At 34.9% G+C, this 16,484-nt stretch overlaps 1 protein-coding gene across 1 annotated transcript; it reads right to left on the bottom strand.

Moving 5' to 3' along the window:
- Nucleotides 1–1,098, bottom strand: LOC120197901. The gene is made up of 2 exons (XM_039199296.1): nucleotides 972–1,098; nucleotides 1–562 (listed from the first exon to the last, which is right to left on the bottom strand). Exon 2 carries the CDS (start codon nucleotides 519–521, stop codon nucleotides 45–47), a length of 477 nt encoding a protein of 158 aa, XP_039055227.1. The 5' UTR covers nucleotides 522–562; nucleotides 972–1,098; the 3' UTR covers nucleotides 1–44.
- Between the last annotated feature and the right edge of the window lie 15,386 nt (nucleotides 1,099–16,484).

Here is a 16,484-nt window from a genome sequence, read left to right as displayed (position 1 = left end):
TTTGGTTATCGGAACCTGAAATCCGATGTTAAGAAGTTGCAGGTCTAGATGAAGCTCTGGGAAAGCTTAGAGAACCCGAGCTTCTTGAGTTGATTCGTTATGGGGCTCGACCATGCTCTACCGAGATGTTTCCCACACTTTATGTCTACAACTTCAACAATGTTACACGCTTTTTTGTCATTTTTCTGTCTGCTAGGAGTTCTATCTAAAGAAATATTATCAAAACCAAGCATTGGAATCTGATGGGGATTTTTGGACAAGGTTTTGTAACTCTTGTTGCTGCCATTGCCATTGGTACTTGCTCCATCCAAAGATTTCCTCAGCTTTAGTCTTTTAGGAGTAGAAGAACCAGAGGCGACCGATGCCAGAATTGTCTGAGATTTGTGTCTAATAGACACCGGTGTTTGCGGGATTGGTTTAACGGAGTCCAGTTCTCTTGTCATCAAGGAACTGATTGTCCCTTTAGTCCCCACCTTGATTGATCCTCCACCTCCCTTGGTAGCTTCTAGTTCTTTAACCATGTTTGCTTTCTATTTTTAAGATGTTGTCAGCCTTTCAGAGCCTATTTTGCAAGAAAGGCAGCAAATCCATAAATGTAAGAAGAAAATTCCCAGTTAATCAATATGAATATGGAACTGCAGATCGAGGTTATGATCAATAACTCAAACAGTTAATCTTCAAATTAAGTTTTCCAGATTCTGCATCAAAATCCTATCATAAAATAAAAAAGACAACATTGATCTCCACCAAGAATCAAGCAGAAACAGAACCAAATACTCGAGACAAGAGTAAGAAAATTCACCAAATTTCAGGCAACTAGCCAACTACCAAATCATGGAATCCAAAAGAAAAAAAAAGAAACTTTCAAAAGATCCCAACAACCAGTAATCATTACACAGTTACAATCTGACACAAACAAGTTAAACACTTCAAGCAGATAATTAAAGGTTCACATAAAGGAAAAGGCTTACCACTTTACATATCACCAAATGCATTAAAGTGTGAACTATCAGCAACTTTGAAGATGACAGGTTGAATTGAAAACACAACTAAAAAAGTGAAAATAAAACTTTAAAAGAATAAGAAAAAAAGGAAACAAAACCCACCAAGATTTCAAGACTCGAGGACTAAGATCTTTGAAGATTTTTGGTAAATGAAAAACTAATTGGGTGTTTTTTGATTACGCCATCTCCAGAAGAATCATATCTAATCTTCTTTGCATTTGAAATTTAAGTTTGTGTGCAATAGTTTTATGTCTCATTGGTCTTGTCAGACCAGTACACCAACACTAATCATATTGCAGGAAAAAAAACGAGTTGCCAGTCACCAACCATGTTCCAAAAACCAATGATAGTGTTGAAAATTCAATGCTAAGTTGAAAGTCGGAGAAAAAAATAAATAAATTAAATCCACTTAAATATGTTAAGTCAAAAAAAGGTTGTAATTGTTGAAAATTACAATGGAAAATTATAAAGTTTAGTCATTAAAGTTTAAGATATTTATAAATTAGTCCCTTAAGCTTCACCTATAAATACCCTAGCCATTTTGCTTCAAAATCATCCCAAAGCATTCTAGCTTTCTTTCAATACTAGAGAGAATTTAGAGAGTTTCTTGAGAGTTGTTTTCTCCTATTTATCAAGAGAGAATTATCATTGTTTTCTCCTTGGTAGATCGAGAGAAGTTGTAATTCCTATTTTCTCATAGTGAAATTTTTTTACCGTTGTCCGTGGTTTTTACCCTATATTATTTAGGGGTTTTCCACGTAAAGTTTGTGTCTTTTTTATCCTCATTTTTATTTTCTCAAATTATCAGTTGCGCTTTTGCTCTATCCGATAGTCGTCTTTCGCAACAATTGGTATCTGAGCCAGATTTGAGTGTGTAATATCTGTTTATTGTCTTTGTGGTTGCCACCAAAACGTGGATTCTCCAACATAAGAAAGTAAGAAGTTATTACTCATTCTTTGAAGGTTCCAAAGAACTATTCACGATAGTGAAATAGTGGGAGCTATCCGTAATAGAAGCTATGGCAACGAAATTTGATATTGAAAAATTTAATGGGAGAAATTTCTCATTGTGGAAATTGAAGATGAAGGCCATCCTGAGAAAAGACGGTTGTCTAGCAACTATCAGTGAAAGGCCGGTAGATTTCACAGACGACAACAAATGGATCGAAATGGACGGGAATGCTATGGCAAACTTTCATCTAGCATTAGCAGATGAAGTATTGTCAAGCATCGAGGAGAATAAGACAACTAAGGAGATATGAGATCATCTCACCAAATTGTACGAGGCCACATCGTTGCACAATAAAATTTTCCTTAAGAGGAAATTATACACTCTCTGTATGTCAGAATCTACTTCAGTGACGGATCACTTAAACACGCTGAACACTTTATTTTCTCGGTTTACATCCTTAAGATGTACAATAGGAGAACAAGAACGTGTCGAACTTCTACTTCAAAGTCTACCTGATTCGTATGATCAACTCATCATCAACTTGACAAACAGTAATGTCACAAGTCTAGTCTTCGATGACATTGCAGTTGTTGTTCTACAAGAAGAGAATCGGCGCAAGAACAAGGAAGACAGACAAGTAAATCTGCAACAAGCAGAAGCGTTGACAATGATGAGTGGGAGATCAACAGAACGTGGCCAAAGCAGCAGTCACAAACATGGTAGATCGAAGTCGAGAAGCAAGAAGAATTTAAAGTGCTACAACTGTGGAAAGAATGGTCACTTGAAGAATGATTGTTGGAGTCTAAATAAAAACTCCAATCCACAAGGTAATACCGCAAACACTTCAGATGATGGAGATGCTCTATGTTGTGAAGCGTCAACCACCGTGGAAGGCAGAAAAAAATTTGCAGATATATGGCTCATTGATTCAGGAGCAACATATCACATGACCTCAAGAAGAGAATGGTTCCATCATTATGAACCTATCTCAAGAGGATCTGTGTATAGTTGCAATGATTATACCTTAGAGATCGTTGGCATGGGAACCATCAAATTGAAGATGTATGATGGAACGATTAAAGTTGTTCGAGATGTGCGGCACATGAAAGGTCTGAAGAAAAATTTATTATCCTACGGATTGTTGGATAATAATGCAAGTAAGATTGAAACACGGAAAGGAATCATGAAGGTGTTCCGTGGAGCGCTTGTGGTGCTGAAAGGCGAAAAAATAACAACAAATTTGTACATGCTGAAGGGAGAGACTTTGCTAGAAGCAGAAGCCTCTGTTGCCTCATGTAGTTCAGATTCTGCAATGCTATGACATCAGAAACTTGGACACATGTCAGAATAAGGAATGAAAGTCCTTGTGGAGCAAAAGCTACTTCTAGGCTTAACAAAGGTATTACTTCCTTTGTGTGAGCATTGCATAACAAGTGAGCAACACCGGTTGAAATTCAACATATCAAATTCTAGAGGCAAAAGTGTTCTAGAATTGGTTCACTCTAACGCATGGCAATCACCAGTTACATCTCTAGGCGGAGCAAAATACTTTGTCTCATTTATTGATGATTACTCCAGGAGATGTTGGGTGTACCCTATTAAGAAGAAGTCAGATGTGTTTTCAACTTTCAAAAACTTCAAAGCGCGGGTGGAACTTGATTCTGGAAATAAGATCAAGTGTTTCAGAACAGATAATGGAGGAGAATACACAAGTGAAGAATTTGATGACTTTTGCAGGAAAGAAGACATCAAAAGATAGTTCACAGTGGAGAACACTCCTCAACAAAATGGAGTGGCAGAGCGGATGAACAAAACCTTGTTAGAAAGAACAATAGCAGTGTTGAGGGATGCAGGCCTAGAAAAATCTTTCTGGGCAATAGAGCTTAAGACACCAATGGAGATGTGGACTGGTAAACCAGCTGATTATTTAAACCTCCATGTATTTTGAAGTATTATGTACGTGATGTACAACTCCCAAGAAATCTCAAAGTTGGATCCAAAATCCAGGAAATGCAAATTCTTGGGGTATGTTGATGGAGTAAATGGGTATCGCTTGTGGGATCCCACTGCCCGTAAAGTGATCATCAGCAGAGATATTATATTTGTAGAATATAAACTACAAAGAAAAGAAGATGATGATAGCGCTGAAAAATAAGAGACTACTCAAATACATATGGAAAAAGAGTTTGAACAAGGAGATTTTTCTGAAGCAGAAACAGCACATGATGAACAAGAACCAGAGAGTTCTGAAGCTCCAACAACTCATTAATCAGATCGTGTGAGAAGATGTCCCAATTGGCACTCAGATTATGTTATAGAAGGTGATACTGCATACTGTCTTTTAACAGAAGACGGTGAGCCATCAACATACCAGGAGACAATAAACAGCTCAGATGCTTCACTATGGATGATGGCGATGCAAGAAGAAATTGAAGCCCTTCATAAAAATAATACATGAGACCTTGTGCCACTACCACAAGGAGGAAAGCCAATTGGTAACAAATGGGTCTTCAAAATCAAGCGAAATGGTGACGATCAAGTTGAGGGGCATCGTGCAAGACTGGTGGTCAAAGGATATGCTCAGAAAGAAGGTATTGATTTCAATGAAATTTTTTCTCTTGTGGTTCGACTAACAACAGTTCAAGTAGTTTTGACAATGTATGCTACATTGAACTTACATCTAGAGCAGCTAGATGTTAAAACAGCTTTTCTTCATGGAAATCTTGAAGAAGAAATTATATGCTCCAACCTTAAGGTTTTGAAGAAAAAGAAAAGAAGAACTTGGTTTGCAGGTTGAAAAAATCTCTGTACGGTCTAAAGCAGGCGCCGAGGTGTTGGTATAAGAGATTTGATTCCTTCATTATGTGCCTTGGATACAACAGACTTAATGCAAACCCTTGTGCTTATTTCAAGAGGTCTGGTAATAACGATTTTGTTATATTGCTGTTGTATGTGGATGACATGTTGGTTGCAGGACCCAACAAAGATCATATTGACGAATTGAAGGCACAACTGGCTAGGGAATTTGAAATGAAGGACTTGGGATCAGAAAACAAGATTCTAGAGATGCAAATTCATCGAGACAGAAGTAATAGGAAGATTTGGCTTTCACAAAAGAATTACTTGAAGAAGATCTTGTCACGATTCAACATGCAAGATTGTAAGCCAATTTATACCCCTCTTCATATTAACTTCAAATTATCCTCCAGTATGAGTCATAACAGTGAAGAATAGAGGATGAAGATGTCTCGAGTACCGTATGCATCAGCAGTGGGAAGTTTAATGTTCGCTATGATATACACAAGACCAGACATTGCACAAGCAGTGGAAGTGGTTAGTCGGTACATGGCAAATCCAGGAAAAGAGAATTGGAATACAGTAAAGAGGATCCTGAGATACATCAAAGGGACCTCAAATGTTGCATTATGTTACGGAGGATCAAACTTACTAATCAATTGGTATGTAGATTCTGACTATGCAGGCGGTTTGGATAAAAGCAAATCTACTACATGATATATGTTCAAAGTTGCTGGTGGAGCTGTAAGCTGGGTTTTAAAATTGCAGTCAGTTGTGGCTACATCAACAACAGAGGCAGAATATGTAGCAGCTACACAAGCCAGTAAAGAAGCAATTTGGTTGAATATGCTATTGGAGGAGCTTGGGTACAATCAAGAGTATGTCTCTCTGTTTTGTGACAGTCAAAGCGCCTTGCATCTAGCAAGGAATCCAGCATTTCATTCAAGAACAAAACACATACGAGTACAGTACCACTTCATTCGTGAAAAGGTGGAAGAAGGGACGGTAGATATGCAGAAAATTCATACCAAAGAGAACATATCAGATTTCTTGACAAATGCGATAAATGTTGATAAGTTTACTTGGTGTCGATCCTCTTGTGACCTGTTAGAAACGTAAGCAACATGAAGGTGCAAGGTAGAAATAATGGTGTGAAGATATGATTGTTCTAATCAAATCTTCAAGTGGGAGATTGTTGAAAATTCAATGCACCTTTCGGTGCAAGTTGAAAGTTGGAGAAAAATAAATAAATTAAATCCACCGAAATATGCTAAGTCAAAAAAGGGGTTGTAATTGTTGAAAATGAGAAAGGGAAAATTACAAAGTTTAGTCACTAAAGTTTAGGGTATTTACAAATTAGTCCATAAGCTTCACCTATAAATACCCTAGCCATTTAGCTTCAAAATCATCCCAAAGCATTCTAGCTTTCTTCCAATACTAGAGAGAATTTAGAGAGTTTCTTGAGAGTTGTTTTCTCCTATTTATCAAGAGAGAAATATCATTGTTTTCTCCTTGGTAGATCGAGAGAAGTTGTAATTCCTATTTTCTCATAGTGAAATTTTTCTACCGTTGTCCGTGGTTTTTACCCTATATTATTTAGGGGTTTTCCACGTAAATTTTGTGTCTCTTTTATCTTCATTTTTATTTTCTCAAATTATCAGTTGCGATTTTGCTCTATTCGATTGCCGTCTTCCGCAACAGATAGTTTGTCATTTATCTATGAATGAATAAATGTTTACTTTTAGTGCTACCAGTGCAATGCAAAGATGAAGGCTCTTTAGCCTGTGACTTGTAAGAGTTAAATTTGATTTGATATCCAGGAAAATTGCAAAATTCTGGTTATAAGTTATAACAATATTTGATTTTAATGAAGATCAAGTTCTGGCATTATTTCTCACACTGTATAAATTGTAGCTTATATCATGGTGTAGGGGGCTTCTAATTTGGTGGACCTCACCACTCAAGTTTTGTTGGTCCTTTAAGGACCTAGATTCAAACCTTCTTTCTTGATGGAAAAAGCTTCCCAACGTGATACCGAAGGTCGCGGTCGTAGAGAATACTCGAAGAAGTTAAATGAAAGGACTCACTAAATTGGCGAAAGGGAGTCTCATTCAGAAGCCTGGCCTAGAGAGCATGATCGCGAGGACAAGCCAGTAGAATCTTAGAACGATAAATTCTCTCTGTCCTTTTATTAGGTATAAGGATCAGTCATAAATTTGTGCTGGTCTATGGGTTGTGCTAGTTATTCCAGAACCTAAAGTTGAAACAATGAGGAATTTCCCTGGGTAATAAACATTCAACGAAGAATGACTGAGACCCCGAAGGTAGTAATGGAAAGAAGTTTTGTAATATCCCAAAATTAGGGTTAGTGACTAAAATAGAAATTTTAGAATTGTGAGGATTGATTTTTTTGAAAGATTGAAAAGTATAAGAAATTAAATAGGACTATTTGAGTAGTGGATTAAATTGCAAGGAAGTAAAGAATGAAGGTTATTATGATCTTTTCAACATTAAAGATATTTTCTCTTCTTTATTTAAGGAAAAACACGTGGGATTTAAGGGAGAAGTCTGGAAGCTTATCCTTCTTCTTGCTTTCTTCTTCCCGCAAGCTCCATGGCAAAGGTAAGCTTAATTTTAAATGGTTAATTCTTGAGTTTTAAGCTTAGTTTTGATTCTTGGGGTGCTAAGAAAGATTATTTAGAGATTAAAGTATGTTGAAACTTCAAAATGGATGAGTTATGAAGGATTAAATATGAAGAGTTTTTAAGTGAATTAGTGAAATAGAATGAGTTAATAGATTTTGAAGTTGAATTTGACTTATCAATGGTTAAATTAAGAGATATGAAGTGATAAAATGAGTTTTAAAACATGTTGAAAATCTGGTATGATTCTTGAAGTTAATAAAGAGGAGAGGATATTAAGGTTCAAGATGAGATAAATGAATATAAATGAGTTTAAACATATATATGTAAATTAGGAATTTGAAAGGGATAAAATATGAAGCATTTGAGTTTAATTAAATGGATTTTCATTCCTAAAGAGCAATTTTCTGGGCAAGATGCATCGGTACATATTTTGAAGAAACATCGAATATGTACCGATGCATGCTTAAAAGAAGAAACATCGAATGCCAGGAATACATCGATGCACTATGAGTGTGCACCGATGCACCAAGACAAATTTTGAAGGTACATCGATGCAGTAAGGGGTGTATCGATGCATCAATACTTCGAAGTTATTTTGTGTACCCATGCACCTATAGTGCATCGGTACACCCCTAAAGGAAAAAGTTAATATTAGTTTATTAAGTTCATTTAAGTTGTTAGTATCGGATTACAATGTGTAGGTTTCTGATAATTGCCTTAAAATGTATAATTATGTAGATACAGAGCCTAAACAAGTTCCGGAATAATTGACAAGTAAGATCGATCAAGGGGAATGTTTAGAGATCGGTATTGACTAGTGAGGCCAGGTGAGTGCATGCTAGTTATATGATGTGTAAAGAAAATATGACTTGCGACAAGTCTATTTCCTATATTAGAATGCATAAATTAATGGATATAAGCATGTTTTGATATGAGTATATGTGATGTATGTTGATATGTTTTGTATTTGATATATGATGTAAGTAAAATATTATTATAAGATAATGGGGGATCATAAAATAAGATATGTAAAGATATTATTGTAAGAGACAAGCCATGTAAATATAGATTACTGATAGAATAATTAAGACAAGATATATATATATATATATATATATATATTCATATGATTTGGTATGTGCCATTTGATTCATGTGTATACATATAGATAAGATATGTGAATATGAGTTATGCACTTATAAGTGATATGATCACATGATGTGATAAGAAACTATGAGAATTTACATGAATTACGTGATTACATGTATATGTGAATGAAGTTACAAGTTTAGATGAATATGTGATATGTTTACATGAATATGAAAAAGGATATAAAAGATAATGCCCATGATATGTGTCATGAGAGCTAGGGATATAGTTGGCATGCCTAGAGTCGAGGGTCTACGCGGTCCTTCAGGACATATATGTATTCTTTGGAACATGTGTTAGGTCTTTTGAGACACATATTTGATCCTTGGCATATGTATATGATTCTTAAGGAATTTCTACGTGGTCCTTAGGGACATATTATATGGCATTTTGGTGTATTTCTACGCGGCACTACGGTGCAATTCTACGTGGCATATCGGAGCATTTATACGAGCTGTGGTGACAACATTAGTGCACAACCTCTATAGACTCACATATCTATAGTTCTCATAGGTGTACATGGGCTAATAAAGAAATACAAACAAATACATGATATGTACTGTACCTGCTTTGCTGTGTGAAATGTAATATATATTATATGTAATGTTGAATATATTAATGGTTAAATGAATGATATGATTGTAAAAAAGTTTAAGTATAAGAATAGATAACTAAAAGACATAAATGGACGGAATATTGATTAAGAAATGAGGTTATTGATAATTAAGATAAGATTTATATATTTGTATGCATGTGATTGTATGAAATGTTATATTGACTTGTATGATATTATTGTATGATATGCTCATGCATTTTTAGGAATTAGAATTTCAATTGAGTTTTATATGCCTCACTAAGTCTTCGACTTAGAGTGTGATTGTTTCACACATAGGTTAAAAAAGCGAGAAGAGAAGCGAAGAAGAGCAAGACAGGTCAGCATTTCCCTTATAAAATTTCAGATCAGAAAATAGATGATTTAAATGTGTTTGGTTAATTTGAATATAGTTGGCATGTACTAAGTGATTGAGTTGAATATGCTCTGATCGATTTTGGTTATTTTGGTATATTTATGTAAATAAACCGCTTTTATTTTAATGGAAGTTTTAAATTTTCTCTGAATTTTGTCAAGAGTCAAAATTTGAAAAGTCAATGTGACACCTCAGACTCGGATTTGGGTCGGGTACGGGTTGGGGTGTTACATTTAATGGTATCAGAGCTATGGTTTAGTTGATTCTCGGCATAAACCAGAGTCTAGAGTGTCGTATAATGTATACATGCCAACAAAATAGCAAAAATTTCTGATCTGAAATTGTAAGGAATATGTTGTCTTGCTGATAGAATAAATTTAATAGAATACAATAGAAATGTGATTATAAGAAATGACAAAGTGAATCGATAGCTGACAAATCTGATGGTGATAGCAATTCACCTGCCCTGGCCAGGCAGGATGAAGAGCAGATACCTCAGAAAGTGTCTTATAAGATTAAATGTTGATTTCAAAAAATTAAAATCATATATGAATAGTGATAAAAGGTTTTCACTGTTTCAAATCGAAAAAGTGATATGGAGAAGTTTTGTTAAGTGAATAAGATAGAATATGGTGATCAAGCATCACCATAAGGATGTTAAGAGATCAAATGATTGGGTTAGAATTGCCAAAGAGTTCAAGGATAAGTGCATCAGTGACTAGTGTATAAGGTATATGAAGCCAGGGTTTATGAGTTTGATACAGAGGGAAATCGTAATGGGTATGGACAAGATTACAGTTTGATGAGTAGAGTGAAAGGTTGTGAAGCAAATTTAAATGAAAATGATGCATGCAAATGAAGTGTAGAGGGCTGGTGCCTAGATTAAAAGGAGTGCTATAGGTGTTGAAATGGTTCCTTTTCAAAAAGTGGTTATTCTGTTAAGGTTCTGGAGAGAACTCAGAATGATTAAGGGAACTAGTATTTCATAAATCATCACTATCGAAGAGTGATAAAGATTATGATTTTCAATTATAAACTTGGTTAGAATTGGTTGTATTCCAAGTTAAAAGATCAAATTGGAGGAATGACTTTAGAGTTTTGCTAGAAATTATACAAAGTGAAGAATAAGAAGTCTTTTAAATGGATCAAGTGATGTAGATACTGTTTTGCACTTTAGAAGGAAAAAGTTAGCGTTGGCTAACAAGAATATGTGATGGGAATGTACTGGAAGTATAAGATTATAAGATATTTTCAGGATATAATAACCAAATATAAAATGGATCTGGATACAATTGTATACTTGGATTATAGTAAAGTGATATTAGTAAAGGAAATAAGGATTTGTATATTTGACTAAAGCTGAGGATTGATAAGAAGAGTTTGAGAATGTGTATATCGATGATCAGTTTATAAGACAAAGGAAGTTGTAATGTTGAGTTGAGCAAAGGAAATTGCATAGAGTATGAGGAAAGATGTGGATTTGTTAATTTAAGTGAATTATTGAGGGATTAATTCTAATTGAAAGGAATGCATGCAGTTGGTTCGATGAATGTTTACGTTTCACATTGGAAGAACTGGCATTGATTAACGAAGTTATGTGATAATAAGTGTAATGGAGTTGAAGGATTTGATATCATAACAAGATTTTAGGTAGTTCATATGGATTATAAGAGCTGTGAAGATGTGATAAAGATCAATAATCAGAGATGAGAATAAGTGATAGGAAAAGAGTATATGAGCATGAAATAAAATATATGATTTGTGTAAAAGGAGATTTGTGTAAAAGAAGATTTGGATTTTGAATGAATAAGGGAATAATGGAATAAGGAAAGGAAAGGATAAAGTTTAAAGAATTAGATGTGATAAAGGCTATGTTTTTGGTCAAGCAGACTTAGTCAGATAAATAAAGAATGATTAATATGTATTAAGGAAGTTTAAGAAGTAATTAAGTGATTATGGAATAAAAATTGGTTATTATTGCAAGGCAATTAAAGATTGATAAGGAATTTGATTGATTTATGAATTTGAATAATAAGAATTGATGTTACATGTTATATGATAAGTGACATGATAAGGATGTACAAAGGAAAAAGGTGGTTGAATAAAATAAATGGAGGAAATATTAAGTAAATGAGACAACATGAGAACATTAGAAGATATGTTCTTATTGGTATGTGTAAAGAAAATTCGAGGACAAATTTTCTTAAAAAGAGGGGAGATTTGTAATATCCCAAAATTGGGGTTAGTGACTAAAATAGAAATTTTAGAATTGTGAGGATTGATTTTTTTGAAAGATTGAAAAGTATAAGAAATTAAATAGGAATATTTGAGTAGTGGATTAAATTGCAAGGACATAAAGAATGAAGGTTATTATGGTCTTTTCAACATTAAAGATATTTTCTCTTCTTTATTTAAGGAAAAACACGTGGGATTTAAGGGAGAAGTCTGGAAGCTTATCCTTCTTCTTGGTTTCTTCTTCCCGTAAGCTCCATGGCAAAGGTAAGCTTAATTTCAATTGGTTAATTCTTGAGTTTTAAGCTTATTTTTTATTCTTGGGATGCTAAGAAAGATTATTTAGAGATTAAAGTATGTTGAAACTTCAAAATGGATGAGTTATGAAGGATTAAATATGAAGAGTTTTTAAGTGAATTAGTGAAATAGAAGGAGTTAATAGATTTTGAAGTTGAATTTGACTTGTCAATGGTTAAATTAAGAGATATGAAGTGATAAAATGAGTTTTAAAACATGTTGAAAATCTGGTATGATTCTTGAAGTTAATAAAGAGGAGAGGATATTAAGGTTCAAGATGAGATAAATGAATATAAATGAGTTTAAACATATATATGTAAATTAGGAATTTGAAAGGGATAAAATATGAAGCATTTGAGTTTAATTAAATGGATTTTCGTGCCTAAAGAGCAATTTCTGGGAAAGATGCATCGGTACACATTCAATATGTAAGGGGTGCATCGATGCAGTAAGGGGTGCATCGATGCATCAATACTTCGAAGCTATTTTGTGTACCCATGCACCTATAGTGCATCGGTACACCCCTAACGAAAAAAGTTAATATTAGTTTATTAAGTTCATTTAAGTTGTTAGTATCGGATTACAAGGTGTAGGTATCTGATAATTGCCTTAAAATGTATAATTATGTAGATACAGAGCCTAAACAAGTTTCGGAATCATTGACAAGTAAGATCGATCAAGGGGAAAGTTTAGAGATCGGTATTGACTAATGAGGCCAGGTGAGTGCATGCTAGTTATATGATGTGTAAAGGAAATATGACTTGCGACAAGTCTATTTCCTATATTAGAATGCATAAATTAATGGATATAAGCATGTTTTGATATGAGTATATGTGATGTATGTTGATATGTTTTGTATTTGATATATGATGTAAGTAAAATATTATTATAAGATAATGGGGGATCATAAAATAAGATATGTAAATATATTATTTTAAGAGACAAGCCATGTAAGTATAGATTACTGATAGAATAATTAAGACAAGGTTTATTGTGATACATATATATATTCATATGATTTGGTATGTGCCATTTGATTCATGTATATACATGTAGATAAGATATGTGAATATGAGTTATGCACTTATAAGTGATATGATCACATGATGTGATAAGAAACTATGAGAATTTACATGAACTACGTGATTGCATGTATATGTGAATGAATTTACGAGTTTAGATGAATATGTGATATGTTTACATGAATATGAAAAAGGATATAAAAGATAATGCCCATGATATGTGTCATGAGAGCTAAGGATATAGTTGGCATGCCAAGAGTCGAGGGTCTACGCGGTCCTTCGGGACATATATGTATTCTTTGGAATATGTGTGAGGTCTTTTGAGACACATACTTGATCCTTGGCATATGTATATGATTCTTAAGTAATTTCTACGTGGTCCTTAGGGACATATTATATGGCACTTCGGTGCATTTCTACGCGGCACTACGGTGCAATTCTACGTAGCACTTCGGTGCATTTATACGAGCTGTGGTGACAGCATTAGTGCACAACCTCTATATACTCACATATCTATAGTTCTCATAGGTGTACATAGGCTAATAAAGAAATACAAACAAATACATGATATGTACTGTACCTGCTTTGCTGTGTGAAATGTAATATATGTTATATATAATGTTGAATATATTAATGGTTAAATGAATGATATGATTGTTAAGAAGTTTAAGTATAGGAATAGATAACTAAAAGACATAAATGTACGGAATATTGATTAAGAAATGAGGTTATTGATAATTAAGATACGAATTATATATTTGTATGCATGTGATTGTATGAAATGTCATATTGACTTGTATGATATTATTGTATGATATGTTCATGCATTTTTAGGAATTAGAGTTTCAATTGAGTTTTATATACCTCACTAAGTCTTCGACTTAGCGTGTAATTGTTTCATACGTAGGTTAAAGAAGCGAGAAGAGAAGCGAAGAAGAGCAAGACAGGTCAGCATCTCCCTTACAAAATTTCAGATCAGAAAATAGATGATTTAAATGTGTTTGGTTAATTTGAATATAGTTGGCATGTACTAAGTGATTGAGTTGAATATGCTCTGATAGATTTTGGTTATTTTCGTCTATTTATGTTAATAAACCGCTTTTATTTTAATAGAAGTTTTAAATTTTCTCTAAATTTTGTCAAGAGTCAAAGTTTGAAAAGTCAATGTGACACCTCAGACTCGGATCCGGGTAGGGTACGGGTTGGGGGTGTTACAAGTTTTAACTCAGGAATCTCCTTTTTTTAGCCGCTAAGGTTACGTTAGGTTAATAGGAATGAAAAATCGATACAGTAAGAGCTCTATCCTATGCTACACCATATCAAATTGAGGAGCGAAGGGCCTTCTTCATGCAAGTTGTATCTTTGGCTATCGATTCCTTCATATGAACTAATTGAGAGTCATCCTGAAGGACATCCACTGATATATCTTTGCTCTTCCACAGAACGCAAATCTCACCGGAATAACCTTGAGGTTCCACCCGATGAGATGACGGTTTTAATTACTTTCTCGGCCTTCTCACCACTGAACCTAGGTTAAAAAAAAAGCAAAACTCTCTCAGGTAAATTAAGTCAATTCTTACACCATGAAATCTCGGCGGTAATTCAAAATTAGAATCTTCTAAACCACACACTAAGGAAAAGACTATACCACCGATTAAGCAGTAAGGCTACCCATCATATGACGAGCAATCCGGTTGTATTTGTCTCATCTCTAAAAATAAATTTTATTGGTTGGACACCTTTGTGATGACCGCCAAAGCTATGCTATCTTTACTCCAACTTCCTCTGTGTTAACTAGGATCTACACACGCATAATGTTATTGCTATAGGGTGCCCCCTATTTAGCCAACACTATTTTTCACCTTGAATGGGTCAAAGCCAAAAAAAAAACTATTGAATAGAAGAAAAAAAGATCAGAAAGATATGCGGATGACTTTACTATAATATAGGTCGTATGTTTCCGTGAGCAGTAAGCAGCGAATCCCCCTTTATTTTGGGAAGGCTGGTGGCCGCGTGTGAATTCTTTCAAGGCAAGGGGTGGCCTGATTCGACATTGTTGTTTCCTCTTATCCGGTCAAGGTGGTTTTCGTTTACGAGCTCGTAGATGGTCTAAGTCCTATGAGCGAGTTTTTTTTAGCCCCTGTGAACATTTTTTCTTAATGTATTAAAGAGGTCCTCTCTAACCGGTGAAAAGTGGTGGGTGTCCACTAACAACCATTCATGGCTTGGCTCCGACAACGTAATTTTGGGAGGAATCGGTAGATGGGCACTGGATCCCTTCAGACCTGGAGAACCTGTAGACACCTCAACGAACTCATGTGGACACTCCTTAGCTCGAGGACAATCTCTCAAATAAACATTAAGATGTTGACCCATTTTTCTTTTCTTTACTGATTCCTCTCAATGAAATTTTTCATGTTGCATTAAGTTACTTACGAATGTATGCATGCAGTCCCGAAACACTTTGGGGTGAACACCCATCCAAACAAGTAGGGTCAATAGTTCATCATTTAGGCCGTAACATTTAAAAACAAAAAAATCTTTAACCCAACGAGTGCTATCCGAACCAAGCTAGATAGTCTCCTATCACTAGGCTCACCAACCAACCTGGACTTTAATCTTATTATTCCTACCGGATATCAAAGCCATAAGGATTGTTTTCAGCCATGAGTTCTCATATGACTAAAGCGCCCTTGGGTGGGCTAGGCCATTCCATCAAATATTTTAGAAAGGCCCCAATCTCGTAATTGATGGTTGGCGTGACGATAGGCTTCGCTTCTATGATTGACTCCCCAGCCAGTCATTGCAAACACTGAGCGAGAACGGTAAGGGGGCGCAAACAACGTCGTTGTGCGAGGATGCAATTCGCCAAGCTAAGTTGGGGCAAACAAAGTCGTCCGACCAGTGGTGGATGCACTAAGCCCCCATAAGGGCCAAGTACATTCCATTATTTTAGAAAAGTGGTTAAATTTAAGTTAATGTGTTTAGGAAAAAAGAAAAAAATTATAATTTTTGCGTACTCGTTATTTTCAATAAAAGAAAATTAAAATTTTGAACACACATTCTTAAATTTCTAGATCTGTCACTGCGTCTGACACTACCAAATTATAAATGCAAAGGCCTTTCCTTCGAAAGGAGACCATAAAAAGAAAGAGCTATGCTATTGACCGACCCTTTCGTAGTGACTCCGAATCAATAGGTCTCTCCTTTTTTTTTCTCTCATTTTGTTTGAGGCAGAGAATGAAATGTAGAAATAGAGGAAGGGTTCAAATCTTTTTCTGGTTTAAGGCTGCACGCCCTACCGAAGTACCAAAGGCTTTCGAGGCAAATCAGACCAATCAAAATTAAGGGTCATAATCTCCACATCACCATAAACCCTACCCCCTTGTAGCTTGTACGCTCCAACAACAAATTAAATT

Source organism: Hibiscus syriacus, unplaced genomic scaffold (assembly GCF_006381635.1).
Source record: "Hibiscus syriacus cultivar Baekdansim isolate YM2019G1 unplaced genomic scaffold, ASM638163v2 tig00117056_pilon, whole genome shotgun sequence".
NCBI classification, from domain to species: domain Eukaryota; kingdom Viridiplantae; phylum Streptophyta; class Magnoliopsida; order Malvales; family Malvaceae; genus Hibiscus; species Hibiscus syriacus.
The sequence above is the reverse complement of the archived record's forward strand: the minus strand, read 5'-3'. Positions and strand labels throughout refer to the sequence as shown.